At 41.3% G+C, this 20,153-nt stretch overlaps 1 protein-coding gene across 2 annotated transcripts; it reads right to left on the bottom strand.

Annotated features, from left to right (window-relative positions):
• Positions 1–500: 500 nt before the first annotated feature.
• LOC147799956 (dnaJ homolog subfamily A member 3, mitochondrial-like) lies at positions 501–19,407 on the bottom strand. Of its 2 annotated transcripts, XM_087133152.1 has the most exons (11): positions 19,198–19,407; positions 17,215–17,348; positions 15,380–15,463; positions 14,760–14,975; positions 13,702–13,854; positions 10,064–10,211; positions 9,286–9,479; positions 7,005–7,120; positions 6,341–6,438; positions 5,196–5,310; positions 3,238–3,375 (listed from the first exon to the last, which is right to left on the bottom strand). In XM_087133152.1, the coding sequence occupies exons 1-10, from the start codon at positions 19,376–19,378 to the stop codon at positions 5,219–5,221; spliced, it is 1,416 nt and encodes a 471-aa protein (XP_086989278.1). In that variant the 5' UTR covers positions 19,379–19,407; the 3' UTR covers positions 3,238–3,375; positions 5,196–5,218. The 2 variants fall into 2 exon arrangements, with proteins under 2 accessions (XP_086989277.1, XP_086989278.1); XM_087133151.1 differs by lacking the exon at positions 5,196–5,310 and having other exon boundaries at positions 501–3,375.
• Between the last annotated feature and the right edge of the window lie 746 nt (positions 19,408–20,153).

Here is a 20,153-nt window from a genome sequence, read left to right as displayed (position 1 = left end):
AACATCTAGTCCACTGAAAAACAAACGGACAGAAATGTTAAGACTTCATAAGAGATTATGTGATGGGTGCTGTAAGTATCAGGACTAATTTAAAATCTTCCAGGGACCAACTGGGAATTTTATCATTTCATAGTAATCTTGCAATGTACAAAGTAACACATAATGTTCGTTGACATCCTTGCATTGAGACCTCTCTCTTGTCTGTTGCGCTGGGCAAAACAAGAATTGTAGGCAAATTTGCTGCATTTCTGAAGCAAACATTCAGAGAGTGGCAACGACAGCATGGATTGTTCGAGTCCCCTATCGATTCCCACTTAACTCAGGTTCTGTATTGGATAATGCAATACATGCAATACCTGGCTGCCCAATCCACCTCCTGTATACTTGTTCATGCTTCTCTACTTTGTTAGGGCATTGGAAGATCTGTATTCAAGACGTCAACATTCATTGCAACTTTATGCTACATATACATACAAATCATTACCAATTGAACAACCCTGTTTGCAATGGTCCTTCTCCACATAATTTTATGGTCTTATTTATTTCTGCACATATTTGAGCATAAAAAGCAGACATTTGAAAAATGATCCATTTCTGTAACCTCCAAAATGGTTTCTCTCAGCTCTGAAATTAATACACGTACTGTACATGTATTTTTTCCACATTTTCTATGCACTTCCTTTACAAAAATCCACAATTTTCAAAGTATTTCTGAAATGTTTATTATCTCTTGTTACCCCAAATTCATCAGAATCCTTCACAGGCTTTACAAGGTGAATTTTGATACTTCAGGACTTCAGACCTCAACCACTAGGTCCGTATTTTTATTCTTGGTATCTGTATGCAACTCGGGTTACTGCTGTACGTTTAACCCTAACCCCCTGGGGTGTATGTAAAATCGTATTGAAATTGGAGAATTTGGGACTGTTAGGGTTAATTTGGAATTTTAATGAGAGATACATCTACAATACCTGCATAAATCCCTATCATCTGATTGGTGGATTGTTGATCACATTTTACTTGACTGGATCCCACCCCCATTTCATATACAGTGGAACGTCCCTATAACGAGCACCACCACCTGGTATATCGAACAATCGGGAATACCGAACATCCCCCTTGGCTCTTGAATTTTTGGTGCACTCTTGCTGAACATTTCAGATTTGTTTTTAAATAAAAGAAACACATTTAGAACCGATGATTATTACTCAAAGTTGAAGCAAATGGCACTCATGATGGAACAACGGGCAGCACGTGACGCAGTCTGTATCGTCAGTGGATAGCGTACTGTACACAGCATGTAATGTGCCTACATGTATATCCACAGGTGGCCACATAGACTGGCTGCTGAGTACACGTATGTCCGTGTATGCAATACAATGTCTGCCGACTCTAGTACATAAAACCTTGCATGATGATCTCTACAAAGCCTGGAGATTTGAGCTCAAAAACCACCAAACGGGAAACTAATGCAAAGACAGATACTAGCATACTTCACTTGCAGGAAGCTTCGATAAATATCTCACTACTTTTTATTGTTTCCAAAAATGCTTGGCTGATCTTTTGTTGCCAATTTCGGACATGTACACTTACAGTGCTACTATATTGGAATGGTTCCGGGCGCTGCCCATTTATGTAAGTGCCATTTTAAGAACAGGAACCAGTGGAATTGTTCCTACATGTACATGTCACATGGGGATTTTAAGTGATGATACAAGAAAAATTGATTTCATTTTGCAATTCTACCGCCAGTGAGGACAACCAAAAGTTGAAACATGAAAGGAGATTAACATAATTTGTTTAAATGCAGGAAATTAATTTTTTTTAGCTTATTGCTGGTAAATTTTGGCCTAAAATCCTCATTTGAAACTTTTTGTGGAATGGGCTGACACACACATGAATGGGCCGGAGTTTGGATATGGTTCGTACATCGGTGACTGAAAATTGCCATGCCAAACAACTGTTATACCGAACATTTTCTGTGGACCCTGTCGTGTTTGTTATAGCGACATTCCACTGTATGTTATTCCAAATAAAATGAGGAAGTAATGTAGGGACGGAAACCAGTCTACATTGCATGGGGGTACTACCAGTGGGTAGCGCTTCAGGCATGAATCTATTTTGTAAAAGATGGACCTTTATAGGCAAGCGGGACCTATTAGTTCCACTAACAAAAGGGGATTCGTGCAACAGTAAAGAATACATTTAATTGCACGAGGTGACAGATGAAATGTTCGATTCCACTTGGCTTCGAAATATTCTTACCATTGTTTTCAAACATTTATTATTTGCATATACATGTACTTAGACTTCCACAATGTCACAGTTCCCATCAGTATCATCATAGTCACAGAAAATGCAAAAAGGAAAAAAAAATACAGTCAAACCCCTTTATAACAACATCCTTGGGATTTAATAAATTGTCTTGTAAAAACTGGGGCCTTGTATTACCTAGATTGGAAAACAAAGGATCCAAGATATGGACCTAAAATTTTCCTTGTTCTAATTAGGACGTATTCAAAGTGCTCTTGTATTGGGTTTGATTACACAAGCGTGTTCTACTTAATGTTTTCCTTAATATCAATACATATTTCAAGAATAAATAAAAACATTGTTAATCAAAAACCTCAGGTTGTTGTATGTTTGTCATCTGTCAAAATTCACCAAGACCCAGGACAATTTGAGGTCATTTAAAAGAGAAACCGAGGAAAAACTTTTAAAATGTAAAGTGAACTTCGGTACTTTAGAACAAGTCAGCTTTCCAAATCAGATCTGGCTTTCATCAGAATGACCATGCCACCAATTCAAATGGGGCCTGATGTCTTAATGTCTACTTATGTAAAATCAAATACACCACCACATAGTCTTGGATTTCTGCAGATTAAGGAATAAAGGAACCCAAGCTGGAGAAGTTAAGTGTGGGATAGGTCAACCAACCTCAAAGATGACAGATGCCACACAAATGAGTGTATAGCCATGGCTGCATTTCTTGGTGCGCTCACGATATCACTTGCACCTGTGGGAGCCGCTAACCAAGGGCTTTACTTTTCCCACAGACAGGTGTGCTTTTCAACTATAGCCAGATGACCAGGAAATTAGCTACATACCAAATGTGCATGTGTGTTACATTTCTACTCACCAATGGTACACCAACTGGGGCCCAATGTTCTCAAACCCGATCTATTACCCCCCCATTTACTGAGGAAGAGACGCACTGCTAGGATTTGGACGAGGTGCGCTTTGTGTCGTCCTCTGTATCGTCGATATTGTTGGCTACTTTGCGGGCTGGGATGTCGGACAGGTCGGAGGTCATGTGCAGGCAGCTTCGGATCTGGCTGATGAGACCATCGGGATCCGATGTAGCAATTTTGGCTCCTGAATTCCATAAACCGACAAAATTTTTTAAAAGCTGGTTTTATTAAAAATTCCAAACAAAAATGGGGCTAAGAAGCCATTTTTAAGTCTGACAGAATGATTCCAGTGTTTCCTATTACACTGTACATGTACAGTAAACTCCGGCTTAGTTGGCACTCTCGGGACTCAAGAAATTATGGTGACTTACATGAACCCCGACTTGTGTTGTAAGTCGTCATTTTGCCAACTTACATGTACACATGTATTGCCTATGTACATTAGAATTCTTTGCACTAATTCAATGGCTTTGATGTACCCTGGTTTATTTGTACCTCCATGGTCGATCCCAGCAAATTTGTTCTCGAATATTATCCTGCAAATTCAATAATTGATCATTTGCCCCTAAGGATGAAGCAAGGACAGCAAGCAACTTGCACATCACATCAGGACTTGACAGTGCAGTTCATATGTACAAGTACGTGATACAGTTACGGTACAGAAAACACTCTCATCCACACGCGCATTGGTTAAGTTGGTTCCATATAGTCTGGATACCAGACCCGACGATTCTGACTACCTGACGAATCATTATCAAGGGTCGTCCGGGAATCTTTGGGCAGGGAACCAGACTACGTTCAATAAGGCGACCCCTGTAATGGACAGAGCGGATGCCTGTAGCACTAGATGGGTTACTGGTATCGATGTACTCATGCTGGCCATGCACGCATGGGACTTGTCACTTGACACTTTTTGGCAACCGCGGTGAAGGATCAGGAAACCGATACCGAAGCACAACTTTTTTAAAATGCCGACTTACACAAAGGAATTTTTGTGGTTTTGTGGAAAAGGGACTGAGAAAAACATGCCGACATATACGAAATGACGACTAATAAATGCCAACTTAGAAATGAAATTTTCAATGGAAATGCATTATAAATGATCGTGACTTTTGTGAAACGGCCGACTTGGACGATATGACGGGTTACGCGATGTCGACTTGGAGTATACTGTATATGTATTTTCTAATAGGGCCCTATGTCACTGTGTAAATTAAGCAACAATGGATCAACTTTTTAATCCTTTTTTGGAACCACGTCAATACATAAACCATTCACCTTTACAACAAATCTCACACTGAAACTTTTTGAAGTTATAGCCGAAACCATTGGAAAATGTTTTTTCAGTGCATGTGGGTCTGAAAAATCCTGAGCATGATGTTTAAAAATGAGCTTCAAACATGAGCTCAGTAAAACCTCCGATCAAACTATGTGCAAGATCAGTGGGTAAACAGCTGGGGAAGTTTAAGTGGTTTACTGAAAGAGCATTATATCAGGGAAAGCTACAATAGGAATCTCCTGTCAAAGATTCAGACTACATGTACATCTGATTTGCAAGGAAACTTTACTTGGTCTCACACAAAAATGTACTATGTACAGTCGGACCTCGTTAATAAGAGCACTGTTAACACAAGATGCTGCTTAAAACAAGGAATTTTGTAGGTCCCAATCATTTGTTTTTTGTTATTTTCATTCCTGATAATGCAAAGTTCCTGTTATGACAAAGTAATAACAAGGTAATTTGCCAAGTCCAAAGGGCGTCTTATTAATGAGGTTCGACTATATTCTAGATTGATAGGCAAATGACTTGTGGGATTTGAAACGCCAAATAGAAAAGAAACTTCACACTTCACTAAAACACGGTTAATCACTGATGACAGATGAAGAGAGAACTTTTCAAACCCAAACCAGTCAATGTAAACTTAGGTACCATCAATGACCTTGAATTAAGACTTCTGCAATGAGAAAATTGCAGGCACACTTTAAAGCAAGTCATTTGCCTACCTGATGGGACTGCTATTCTAGGCCTAAAAACCCCGGACACGTTCAATAAGCCTGCGGAAGAATCCTGGCTCTTTTTCCTTCTCTTCATCGGACAGAGTCTCCTCTGTTTGTGATTCTAAGGACGGAGAGACAAACAGAAGAGAGGGGTTCTGATTGTGTTTTCCCCCACGACAATGAAACCAAGGAACGGTTGAAACTGAACTGTTGCTTATGGGAACAGTTGTGTACGTGAATAGGTAAATCTATAAACAGGTTTCTGACAAGCTCTCTTTGGTGTGCACCAAAGATATGGGGTAAAAAGGACCCATCCTACCTTCCTAGGGGCACTGCTATACAATCTCTTTAATACAAACCTCCAAAATGAACCTTTGTTTCTCGGGTAATCTAATTTACAATATTTGTTTCACTATTTTAAAGGGTGTTTTGCTACCTTTTTTATTTTTATGTTAATGAGATGTCCATATTCATGAGAAAAGCTGTTATGGCATCCTTGGAAAAAACTCAATGTTACATTGGTCTTTTCACTCAAAACTACTGAACTTTTTCAGATTTTGCTGGCCTAAATTTTCTTTTCTTTGGTGATTTATTATTGTGTGAGTACACGGTAGTTAGCAAGCAGCTTTCTCTCAGAAATGTTTTCAGGGAGTAAATTCGGGGTTTATAACTGAACAGAACAACCAATGCACTGAACCATGTCTTCCCAAGATGACATCGAAGCAAACTTGTCATAGAACAGTGGTCCAGCGTAACAGTTGTACAATGCTTAACGCCACTGGCGTGGGCCACTTGAAACGACCACTATTAGTGCTACTCAATGGTTACCGAATTCATCTATACATTACAACAGCCTCAAAAATCGGGCTCAAAATTTGTAGCTATAGAGGTTTTTCAGGTGACGTAACATGACTGGCGAGGGTATTTCAGGAAGTGTACCATGTCCGTGGAGGGGCAAACCTTTTTAATCTTCAAGAGACTTCAAAGGCGCGCGCGTCTCCGTGCACATCTGTGCAAATTGAATGCGGACCATGTGACTTCAAATCCTCTTTCCATTCCACGCTTCACGAGTAACATGCTCAACAGTGACAGAGTAGCATAGCTTCTAGTGACTGTGCTACCAAGACAGTTCATGGGACAGTGGCACCTACCATCGCCAGTCTTGGTAGTTCCATCAATCGTTCCTGACACACCTGTCTCCTCCTCAGCGAATGCCAATAATAACGCCCGCTGCTTACTGGTTAGTTTCCTGCAACCAGGAACAAGAACAATCACTCTATCTGAGCCAAAGCAAAGTAATGGGAATATTGTAAGCGAATTTACACAATAACGGTGGCAGTCATATTAAAAAGTGCAAATATGAGCATAGTAATATCATCCCAGCTCCACTTCACACGTAGGACATTAACAAGACCATCTAAGCTCCCAAGGGAACACCCAGCTTGATGCTGTCATTTGAAAACAAATGACTTGCTTGCGAGGCCGTCTCTACCCTCACAGGTACCCATTTACTCCTTGGTAAAGAGACGTAGTTCATGATGACAACGTTACTTGCCTTAAGTCATATGTATCACAGTCCCACAAGCTGGATGTGAAGCCACTAATTGTAATTGTAATATCACCACGCACAGATCCTGGGTTTTACTGTCCGGGCCACAAGGCCACAGCAACTCTCAGCACATCACAAAGCTGTGGTTCCGTTCAATCCCTATACTCAGCAGCGTCATCCATTTAAAACAAAGCCAACTGGCCACTGAATGGAAAAAATTCTTTCCCCAATAAAAACTTGGTTTGTTGTGACAGCCTTGTACTCACGTAGGTACTTGGATCTTGATATGGACATAGTGGTCTCCGTAGCCATAACCATTCACGCGACTGATGCCTTTACCTGGTAGACGTATCCGTGTATGTGACTGAGTTCCTGCTGGTATCTGTAGAAATACAGGATAGTCACAAATCAATTGTGCCCGCATTTAACAAGGACAAAATAATGCCAGGAATTGGAACTCCAACTGCTGTTTGTTTCAAATGCCTTTTGTTAGAATTCTCTGCATCTGTCCTTTTCAGGGAGTTCTTTACGCTTTAACCGGGCAGATGTACATGTTCGTTCCTTCAAACATTCAACATTGGAGGGTCTTACAGGGTGTAGCCCAAAATGACTCAAACCATTTCTGGCACTATCTATAATGGGACCTGGAAGGTTAAGGGCTGTGCGGAATGTCCAAATATTTGACTGATTATCAAATATTTGAATATTATTTTCAGAATTTGAATACTTGAAAGCAAAATTCATGAAAAGGGAGAATTTTCCTTTGTTTTAAATGAGAGAAATTGCACTACAGAGGCTTGTTTCATGCAAATGAAAAGCGACAGAAAGCTTACGACTCAAAACTAAATTATTCAGCAGCCCTACCAGTAGCAAATCCTGTGATTTCAATATAATTTTACACATACCCTGGGAGATTATGAGTAAAAAATTTAAAAGGAATAGAAATTTAACAGGGCAAGAAGTATTGCTCATCTTTTAAATTTTCTTAAATCGTGGCTGGAGATACTCCTAGACATTAGAAGCTATTACAGTGATTACAATGTACAATTGTGTGAGTTATTGCAACTGATTTTGTAATGGTTTAACCATCAACAATCTGCCTGTAAGTAAGACCGAATATTTGGATATTCAATTGAATTGAAGGTCCAATGTTCGAATAGTGGATTATTCAAATTGACTAAGCCCTAGAAAGGTCGCACAACAGTTTCCAGCAAATAAACCAGAATGGACAATGGCCACAGGAGAGAGAGAGAGACCGATGCGAAACAGGGTTGTGTAGCTGAGTCCCCCACAAGTCCTTATAAGACACTCAATTTCAAGTCAAGTCTCAGGCTATTCAACTAATACGTTTGCCTTGGTTTCATTCATCCCCTGTTAATGGTGACAAGACTTGTCACTCGACCTGTAATTGCGACTCAACCCAACAAAATGAGTCACAAGTCAGTGGGGCAACCTCGGCATGACAGGCCTTTAGAAGAATCTTCCACAGTGTAGGTCAATGGGAACCCTCACACATTTTTCACCCATATAGAGTACTGAAACATGATGTCAGTGTTAACCAAGGTGTGTAGTGCAAATGAATGGAATGCGCGCGTTGTTCACGCCCTAGTTCTCATGTTCCTGCCTTTTACACACATGACTGTGAGCGTGACGTGTTCACTTCGGTACTCTACTTGTACTCTTGTTCGTTTTCATCAGAATGCCAAAGTGAGTAATATATCAAAACAAAGAACTCCGTTTACTCTTTCTCTTGCAAACTGAAACTGAGCCTTAAGACTCATTTTGTGGTATCCAGTCACAATTCCCTCTTGAAAGACAACTGTGTAAGAGCTGGTGTCTGGGACATCATCACTGGTGCCCTACCAACAGACCTAGCCAGGCCTGCCAGCTAGACAGTAACATATAATAACCCTATCCCCCTAGGTTGTTGAATTAGAAACGTACTGAAATTCGCAGATTTTAACAGATACAAGCAAGTCACTTTTATGAGCCCCCAGCTGGACCAAGAGAGGGTGCAATTTTCCTAGCAACATAGGCTACTCTGGTAGGAACTGTACTCCGATAGTTTACGAGTGGCTATGAAACGTGAGCGTGCAGTCGCATCGCCACCAACAAAATGAACACTCCCGACCAACATGGCCCTTTTCAACTGATGAGGGGATGCTTCTGCTCAAGGTGGATTACTGGCACATGACTGGACAGAACCTCTTCAACTCCATCAAGTTGCCACTGTTGAAGTTTCAGTCATCTGGCATGCATGGATCTCTGTGGTACAGGGGTGACTTGACAGTGGTTGTACCAAAAGTAACAAAATCAAGCACAGTCCAACACAAGGTACCACCAGCCAGTCACTCCACAGAACTATCACTGTGTGCTCCCATTTAAACAAGATCCAACACCATCACCCTTGGCCTTTGTTCCTCAATCCAACAAAGCTGAACAAGTTCATAATGTATAACAAATCATTGTTGGAGCTTGAGGGCCAAGAATATGTAGCCACTTGGGCAATAAGAACGTTGCATACAGTGTTGCAGGAGTTATACTTACACTAAGGTGGATACTGTCATAGATGCCTTTGATCTTGAGACTGCCACCGAGCGCGGCTTGGGTGAAACTAACTGTTACATCGGAATGAACGTCAGCACCATCACGCCTGAAGGTCTGGCTGCGGGCTACGCGGAACGTAATGAAGAGCTCCCTGTTACCAACCGGCATCCGGACTGTCTGGCCATCCTCAACACCTTACACAATCAAAAGAAGATAAATAAACAACCACAACAGAGACATGTCTTTCACTGGAATGCCTTCAAAGAAAAAAAAGCTGTTTTTACAGAGGGAACTGAACCTTTGTTGTCATAACATGGAATTTTTCGTACTTTTAATTAAAAATTTTTTTTTTTGTTCTGAGCCTGGTGTAGGCTCAGAACCAAAACCAATCAGCAAGCATGAACTGAAAGCAGGTAAAAGCTCCGTAGAGATGCTAGAAAAAACCCACAAAAAGTATAAATCTACACGTTTATTCAGCTATTCCGCCACAAATATGCCAAGTAAGGGCTGCTTACAATGGCAACAATCTGCGCTGAATTGGTTGAGTTTATGCCGTGTATATTCAGTGGGCTACAGCATTACTGGCTACATGTTGAGTGTTTAAGCTATTACATGTATCATAATTCTTTCATTTTTGCTGCAACGGCCGACATGCGTCATATTATGAGACTATGAGACATCACCAAGCAGACTGCATATACGCAGTAGTCAAGACAATGACACCAATGATTACTTTGGAGAATTTCACAGCGTACGTTCTCATGCAATGACTTCTTACCTGCTGGGACGGGCACGGTGACCTTCTTGCGTTGCATGGTTGTCCCTGCGCCCCGACAGGTCATACAAGGGACGGTGACGATGACACGCATGCCCCTGCACTGCCGGCAGGTCGTCCGCATGACAAAGGGACCGGTGTTGATAGTCTCCTAAACAATCAACCCAGCAGAAATAAATTCTTCAAATTTTACTGTAACATAGTCCCCTGTCCTTCGCTGGTTGATTGCTTATAAAACTGAAATGGGAGACATAAAAACCGGAAGTTCTCTAATGTACAACAGTCACAGACCCAAAAAGCAGTATCTCACTATTTGTAATATCCGAGTCCCGGAATCATGCATAAGGCGTGAGGTCAAAATACAAAGGTTAAGAAACAGTTCAACGGTTTGAAAAGAACCATCTGCCCTGGACTGTCTAGCTTCACGAGCAACCCTGACAACAATGGAGTTTGTGGCTTACACAGCCGTAGTTGTGAAGACTAGATCCTATTAAAGGAGAACTTCAGTGGGCCTGGTCAGCCCTCCTTGGCTGGCCATAAGGATTAGTGGTTAACACCTTGTGATAGAGAGGGAAAATCAACTGCTTTGGAAACGTTTTGAGTTTTTTGAGTTGAACATATTTCATGACAAAAAGACATCGCCACAAGATCATTGTTCATCTTTAAGCGCTTTTTAGACTGGAAAATAAATACGTTTATACGGGCGTGACGGGAAATGCCAAACATGGTTGCCTCCTTTTACCGCCTGACCTATCGTCTCTGAAAGGAAATATCCACATAGACAATATGAATTTATTTGGAACTTCAGTCAGGTGTACCATATTCTTTGAAGGTAATAAAAAAAAGTCAAACTCCGCATCAAATAGTGCTGCAAGTATGTGTCAAGGTTTGGAACGTATGGGCGCGGCTATAGGAGATTGGCAAATATCATAATAAATCTGAATATACATGAGCACGATTGGATGTAGTTAGAATTTAGAAATGTTATGCAGCGACAATGCCGTACGTTGCATGTTCTTGGCTGATTTCTGAGTGATTCTCACCACATGCTTTTCACAACCATCTCATGATGCGGGCCATTGTAAGTTTCAGTATGTTCACGCACGTGTGGAGCACGCTGTACAACTCGTTATCCATTTTTCATTGTGTTTGTTTTTTATTAAGTTTTCTTTTATGTGTTCCCGCGTGCCATCGATGAAATGCCTCATTAAAGCCGTACATCTGAACCGAACAGTTTGGTTCAGTTCAAAAGTGCCTTGTTTGATGATTTTTGCCTCGGTTCGGCAGTTCGCCTGCAGCACTAGATTAAATTGTGTTTATTGTTTTAATTTACTGTGCATTAAAGTTTAATAGGTAAAGTCAAACACCAGAGATTAGTATAAAACCTGACATGTTTGTTTTCCAACATGAATTTTGTGCAGCCACAAAGTATACAAAGAGTACAAAAGAATCCCACGTATAAAACATATTGCAATGTGCACGCATGTACTACTGACTTCAAGGAAAAACATGTATCCTCAAATCGTGCAGATGCAGCCGCGAAGTGAAAGTGTGTAGTTCGCGTACATGTCTTCCTCGATCCTACACATGAAAACCTGCGAGTGTGCAATGCTGAATCCCAGCTTGTGCACACGGGCAAAAAAAGAGGTTTTATCGATAACTCTATGTTGGCGAACAGAACACTACGTCATGTATGATTCAGGTAAATACTATTTCGAGTTAGTATATTCGATTCTGCAGGTATACAGTTAGGTGTGTATTTAACTCACGATACCGAGACAAAATATCAAGATTACAGGGTATTGAGACCTGAAAAGACTGGGTCTGGAAACTGACAGCGCAACTACTCAATACACATGTTTTATCAGGAAATAAAAACAGTCTGCCGATCTAAATCCTCCGGCGGAGCTGCAAAGTAAAGAGCTATTGACTCATCCACCAGACCGCAAAAGTCTATGATGCGGTAATGCGATGAGCTGTTCATTGTTAACTGGAAGCTGCAGAGTGCACAGTGTACTCGACCGCAACGGTTTGGCCAGCCTCATTGAAGCGTTCGTCTGTTCTATGTTGACCGTCAGTGGGGCTTAGCGTTTACAAAGCGTAATAGTGCTGCAAGTATGTGTCAAGGTATGGAACGAATGGGCGCGGCTATAGGAGATTGGTAAATATAATAATAAATCTGAATATACATCAGCACGATTGGATGTAGTGAGAACTTTGAAATGTTATGCAGCGACAATGCCTTACGTTGCATGTTCTTGGTTGATTTCTGAGTGATTCTCACCACATGCTTTTCACAACCATCTCATGATGCGGGCCATTGCAAGTTTTAGTATGTTCACGCAGGTGTGGAGCACGCTGTACAACTCGTTATCCATTTTTCTTTGTGTTTGTTTTTTATTAACTTTTCTTTTATGTGTTCCCGCGTGCCATCGATGAAATGCCTTATTAAAGCCGTACATCTGAACCGAACAGTTTGGTTCAGTTCAAAAGTGCCTTGTTTGATGATTTTTGCCTCGGTTCGGCGGTTCGCCTGAAGCACTAGATTAAATTGTGTTTATTGTTTTAATTTACTGTGCATTAAAGTTTAATAGGTAAAGTCAAACACCAGAGATTAGTATAAAACCTGACATGTTTGTTTTCCAACATGAATTTTGTGCAGCCACAAAGTATACAAAGAGTATAAAAGAATCCCACGTATAAAACATATTGCAATGTGCACGCATGTACTACTGACTTCAAGGAAAAACATGTATCCTCAAATCGTGCAGATGCAGCCGCGAAGTGAAAGTGCGTAGTTCGTGTACATGTCTTCCTCGATCCTACACATGAAAACCTGCGAGTGTGCAATGCTGAATCCCAGCTTGTGCACACGGGCAAAAAAAGAGGTTTTATCGATAACTATATGTTGGCGAACAGAACACTACGTCATGTATGATTCAGGTAAATACTATTTCGAGTTAGTATATTCGATTCTGCAGGTATACAGTTAGGTGTGTATTTAACTCACGATACCGAGACAAAATATCAAGATTACAGGGTATTGAGACCTGAGAAGACTGGGTCTGGAAACCGACAGCGCAACTACTCAATACACATGTTTTATCAGGAAATAAAAACAGTCTGCCGATCTAAATCCTCCGGCGGAGCTGCAAAGTAAAGAGCTATTGTTATGACTCATCCACCAGACCGCAAAAGTCTATGATGCGGTAATGCGATGAGCTGTTCATTGTTTACTGGAAGCTGCAGAGTGCACAGTGTACTCGACCGCAACGGTTTGGCCAGCCTCATTGAAGCGTTCGTCTGTTCGATGGTGACCGTCGGTGGGGCTTAGCGTTTACAAAGCATTGCACGCTTTCAAAAGCATTTGTATTTGACCTCACGCCTAAATTAAGTTTTAATTTATGAATTGTCTATTACTTCGTGGATTGATATACAAAAATCAAAATGACCAACGGCGGCAGCTCAAAAGGTAACGTAACACCAACAGACATAAAATAACCAACAAAATCCCACTAAACCATTGTTTAACGGACATTCCATGCACAGCTTGAGTCAAATCATGGTCAACCGTTACTGTATGGAATCAGCAGCAATGCCAGAGTATACGACACAATACTTCGAAGGACCGTTCCTCCTACCTGCCCAGTGCCATTACACCGGTGACACTTGGTTGTCTTGGTACCCGGTTCTGCCCGATTCCCCTTACACCTCTCACATGTGTCCTCCATGGTCACCGTCACATCCTTGTTGACCCCCCTCGCCGCCTCGCTGAACGTCAAGTCCATCATCACCTGAGACAATGTCAAATGAGGCAAGGCAAGGCAAACATACACAGATTTCTGAGTCAACTGCAAAAATAAAACCTCAACAAATTTCTAAAACCTCATTATCTCTTTAAATCTCCAAAACCCTCCCAATACTTCTCAATTTTATTTTCTTTTAAACCAATTTTCTGATGTATCCCAGAATATTGTAACATCACATACCTTTAAGATCTTTTAAATCTCTCAAGTGTCCTGAACTTCTCAAACAACATATCCAGCTGACACCTTCAACTTCAGTCTTTTCCGCTTTCCAATATTTTTGATATCTAAATAGTCTCTTCCTTGTAATTCCTCCTCACAATCTTTCAAACCTCTTAACTTTCTCCAAAGTCTCATTATCTTCATAATCGTTTAGCCTTAAAACCTAACTCTCCAGAGTTACATGCATCCAACTGAAATACATTTTGTCATCCCTAAAACCATAATATCCTTCCCTTACTAAACCTCTGATGACTTGGAAAATTCCACAACACTCATTTATAGCCTTCAAAATCTCATTGTAGTCTTCCGTTCTTAAATTCCTGCCAACACTCTCAACCACTGACATGCTCTTCACATCACACAACACCGTTAAACTCTTACCTCGGGAAAGATTCTGCTAAGCCCTCTAACGTTTTGATACATCTTAAACCTCTTCGGTATTAGTGAATATGACTGCTGGACAATAAAACTTCACAGATCCTTGAAGTTCCCCTTAAACTTTCATAATAACATCATGAAACCTACCTGGTAATCTAAAAGGAATGATAAATATGACCATTTCTTCTTTTATAAATTTAAACCTCTTAGATCTTAATGGACATAACTCCTTGTGACTGAATGAAACCTCGCATATTCCTAAAGTTCTGTTAACTGTTCAATGTGATGCCTACCTCGTGGCCCCTGTCCAATCCGCCAAAGATGGAGTCCCCAAAGGGTGAATCCCCTCCAGTTCCCATGCCAAAGCCCGCATTGCCAAAGATCTTCCTGAAGAGCTCCTCGGGATCCATTTGTTGGCCCTGCCACTGGCCTTGCTGGAAGCCACCCCCACCAAAGCCTGATGCACCCACGGTGTCGTATTCCCGCCTTCGTGCCTCGTCACCCAAAACCTGCTCATTGCCAAGTCACAACATCAAGGTATCAACTCAAAAAATAATTGCTTTTGTGTGCAGTAAAAAAAGAGCTAAAACCGAATCTACTTTCACTTTCAGAGTTCAGTAATTGAGGACGTTGTCTTTTTCAATGAAACCTACATTTGGGGAAAAACCCTGATTTTTGAAATTCTAATTCTAACTTTGTGTCTCTGTTGCATCTGACCTTTGTTATTTGATATGGAAATATCACCAGACTTGATTTCAAACTATTACTATTTGTTTGGCAGGTAATTTGATTTAATTCATCACTCTTGGAAATTAGAAAGTGTGCTCTGAACTTCCAAAATCACATGTCAGATGTGACAGGGACACGAAAAAAATGGACCCCTAACTTCTGGAATTACCCAGATCACACAAACCTCATATGCTTCAGCAATTTCAGCAAACCTCTTGGCAGCATCTTTGTTGTCCTTGTTCCTGTCTGGATGATACTTTTTGGCCAACTTTAAAAACAAACAAGAATAGGTTTGTGAGATAAGCATATCAAAGACCAATGCCACAGAACTGCTGCATACTGAGCTGAGCTTGGGCGAGGAAATTGCTCAACAAAAAAAGAAGGTTAATAGCTAAGACCCCAAGTGATATACGCAACTACTGACTGGTCCTTGGCTGATTTAAATTGCTTGAGCAACGCTTTCTACCTGGCAGCTCTATGAAATAAACTGGGCCCTGATCAAAAGGGAAGCCATTCAGTTAAGTCTTCCACGAGTCATATCATCAGTCAATAAACTAATCTCGCCACGAGTTAAAAACAACAGAAGCAAGTCTGTTTCGAGTCGCTTTGGCTCATCTGGCCAGTGCTTATCTCCGGATCCCTTGGCATGAAATGACTGAGAACACGTCTCTTCCCCCTGGATTGGATGTAGGTCCACAACAGGGTGCTCCCCAGCTAAAATGAGTATCCATTTACACTCCTATGCAGAGGGAGAGACAAGCTGGGTTGAAGTGACTTGCCCAGGGCCACAACCTGTAGCCAGAAGATGGCTTTAAACTCCTTACCCCCTCATCGTGGGTAACAAACCTTAGGGGTGAATGCATGGTTAAACAGGTGGTACACGAAACTTGAGGGTTTACCTGGGACTCCGGTTTGGGGCACCGTGTGTTTATATGCGTGGCCAGGGTCTCCGAAATCGGACAAAGGGAACAGGGCATTGTAACAAAAGACTACTCGAAACAAAAAAACAGGCTGCTGGGCATTACTGACATTTTTCACTCTCAATAGTGGAGATAATCCAGCCTTGTTTTGAAACAGTATACCACGTTTTGGGGCATTTAGTGCGAGCGGTTTACCACTGGGGACAAAAGCACTCTACCACCACAGCAATGAGCCACACAGCACCGCTGCCTGCTAATCTGGCCCCTATTGAAAAGAGGTCAGCAGCGCACTGTGCCAGGTTCGTAAACAAAAGAAAGTTACACAACACTGCACAATCTGGGCTCTTTTTACAAGGCTGCAGGCCTGGCTGAAATACTCGGGCGTCAATAGATTTTGTCTTCCAGACTAGAGTGGCTGCCAGACAGTAATTCGTGTGGGTGTAAACGTCAGTTAATTGAAATAATAAATTTTTGAAGAATTTTGAAAACTGAAAATCTTGAAAAAGTCCCGATTATGTGCACTGCATTTTTCAAACCACCCAGCAGCAAGTGGTTAACAGTATTTGGGGGGGGGTACCTCAAGGGAAAGTCTTGATTAACTCGTTGTTTAATATTAACCCTCCTATGCTGAAGTCGCTCTTTGGGTCATTTGGTGAACACTTCGAAGAAGCACAGCTGTGTTGTGTTATGCACTGCACCAACTGTCCCTCACAGGAATATCAGATTGCACTTTTGTGCTGCCCAACAACTGTGCTTCACTGTTTCATGTGCATAATTGTGCAGTAAACCAAATGCAGTGAAGAAGACTGCACAAAAGACCCTGGGTCATTTTGTGCTGGCAATCTACTGTGTACACACTGAACCTGTGCATGTTTGAGTTGCATATAGAAACTACATGCTCACCAGTGACTGTGGGCATTTGTGCACATTTGTGCCGTAAAACCAAAGGAGGGTTAAGTTAGCATTCTTCCCTAACCACTATGCCACACTCAACCACAAGTGACAAGGGATAAACAATGACAATGCAATGTCACTGTCAAATGCTCACAACTGTAGCATTAAGAGAAAAACTGACATCGAGGACTCATCAGTGGCCCACCTCATAGTAAGCCTTCTTGATGTCTTTCTGCGAGGCATTCTTCGGGACGCCCAGTACTTTGTAAGGATCTGAAATGGCCGTGGCTGCTGGGCTAGTGTGGATTAGTCTGCCAAGGGATGTCCCCGAATGAACTCCTGCCAAACAATAACAACAAAACATGGTGAGATATGCACTGACTGTGAGGAACATACATACATGTAGCTTTACAAATGTACAGTAAACTCAAAGTCGTCATATCATTTAAGTCGGCCTTTTGACAACAGTCCTGATCGTCTGTAATGCAGTTCCATTGAAAATTTCATTTCTAAGTCGGCATTTATAGGTCGTCATTTCACATAAGTCGGCATGTTTTTCTTGGTCCCTTCTCCACAAAACCACAAAAATTCCTTCTTTGCTTCGTCCGCAGGGGCACATGATCAATTATCAAATTTGCAGCCTATGAGGATAATAATCGAGAACAAATTTGCTGGGATCGACCATGGAAGTAGAAAGAAACCAGGGTAAATCGAAGCTATTGAATTAGTGCAAGAAATCATAATGCATATACATGTAGGCAATACATGTGTACATGTAAGTCAGCAAAATGACAACTTGGAGCACAAGACGGCATTTGCGTAAGTCGTCATAATTTCTTGAGTCCCAAGAGTGCCGACTTAGCTGAAGTTTCTTGTGTGTTTTAGTTGTTATGTTCCTGTGTTGTTTTATGACATTGCAGTGTCCAAAATGCAAGGTTGGTGAATAAAAGTTTGACTTTCGAAACTTGCCAATCTTGTAACTTTTAAAGAGTATTTGAATCAGCCAGGGTTGCTTTTGCTGGATATTACTGTATGAGAAAGAGGAAACATACACATAGATATGTACATAATTGAGCTCAGCCGAAAATCCCTTTGTGTTAACCCTCACGGTAATATACTGCCGTAACAAGTTAAAACCCATATCAACAATGCTTCTCCAAATTTTCTCACGGCATATAGGCTAGGCCTACTGGAAAAACAAACATCAAAGAACTGAGTAAGAAGGTAAATGTTCAAATTTGTACAAACATTTACCTTGTGGATTGCGTCTGGCAACATTATCAATTGTCACATTTATCATCCAAGATACGCCAACAGACCACAATAAAACAAAGTCAAAACAAATATCCCTAAAATATTTTTCCATTAAAAAATTCATGTAATTTGAAGGAGGGGAGGCAATTTCACTCTTTGATGCTGAGCATGTTGAAGGCACTGTCAAACTGCTAATTATTTTAGCCGAGTTTCAGAATAGCATAGCCACGCATAGGCACCAGCAGGGGTATGGCATGTTGAGCAACACCATAGCAACATGATTTTGTTGACAAAAACCATGTCACTCTACAAAAGGGGATGGGTGACCCACAATTTTCTTTAGCAAAATGTTCTCCTTTTTTGAACGAAGTTGCGAGTACAGGCCTACTATCGGACATGGCATGCTAGCTGCACAAGCGTCAACACATACAACAAGCATCAACAACTTGAAAATACCCTCTAAAGATTTTAAAGTGTTTTTTTCATATTTTAGAGACCGTAAGTCCTGCCACTGTGTAAGAGAAACATTGAATTTACTTCCAGATTCATGCAGAAAAATAAAACTTTTTCGCGATGCATGGATGCTGCCATCTTTCTTTACTCTATACCGTCAACGCGAAAACAAGATGGCAGCTGGCCGGTCGGGCAGCACGAGCAGGCCCAAATTTGTCGCTCAAATTTCCACACTGAAATATCATGTTTGACAATATGATAGTTGAACATGTTGAATATGATATGTGGGAGCCTTACTAATGTTGTAAATATAAAAATTTTGCATAAAAATGTTCAACATTTTGTTGACACTTTGTTGACGCTAAATAGCATGACCCGCATGGGGGGCCTGGGTCCTGATACGAGTGACCGGTGCGGCATGACCGATGACACCGACACGACGACGGCATGCCTTTTTATATTTTTCAGACTCCGAAAATACCATCAATTGTGTTGCCGATGTGCTTTCGCAGCAGATATGACGCTTTACAGCCATCATGCCCAAATGATCTAAAGGCCCTCTTGGTAACAACGGTGCATCTCAAGCATGGGAAGAATGGTTGAATCCTGCGAGAATTCTGCGGTAAAATTCGCAGCAATTTCGTCATGCCTGTCGCAGCCATGTTCCTCGGTAGTCAGATGCCCCTGCTGTTTTACCACACAATTTGATATGTTTGTCGCCTGGGTGTAAACCTGTTAAACTTGTTCCAGTCTATCAGGACGTAAAACTGTCAGGGTTACGGCGGCCGGCAAAGAACGCATCATCGCCATCTGACGGTTAGTCCATGCGTTTTACCATGGTTTCTGCTGTCGCATGAGTTTGATACCCATCCAGTATAAACTGTGGGGCACAACGAACCTTCGAAATTTCACTTTGTTGCATAACTTTTTACAAAGTTCCAACGGCCTCTAGATTTGAAAAAAAGTGATGGTAGCATCTTCGATCCGTGTAGTCCCTTACAAGGAAATAACTAACTAAACAACCCCCCCACATTTACAAGCCCACACTTTACAAGTCTTCTCTCAAGTGTTCCAATGGTCAGTTTTATATTAAAATATCACATTCAATTTATTTTAGCTCTTTTGCATGCCTTGACACAGGGCAGAGCCAGAACCAAATTTTCTGGGGGGGGGGACTTGTTCAACATTTCTTGAAAACTTTTTGGACGTATTTTCATATAACACTATTATGGCCTTTTTGTGAAGGGTTAGGCTGCATTTTGGACCTTTTAATGTACTTTTGGAAGGGAGAGAAGTGACATAGACAATTAAATGCCATTCAGTATTTCTTAATAAGATATTCTGGCTCTTTTCTTGATGGGGGGGGGAAGCCCATTGGCCCTGAATTGCCTTGATACCTATGTTGCTTTGCAGACAATTAAAGACTACCGTTCAAAA

The sequence above is a fragment of the Acanthaster planci genome, linkage group LG02 (assembly GCF_054643075.1).
Source record: "Acanthaster planci isolate LZ-2023a linkage group LG02, COTS_SCS, whole genome shotgun sequence".
NCBI lineage: Eukaryota > Metazoa > Echinodermata > Asteroidea > Valvatida > Acanthasteridae > Acanthaster > Acanthaster planci.
The sequence above is the reverse complement of the archived record's forward strand: the minus strand, read 5'-3'. Positions and strand labels throughout refer to the sequence as shown.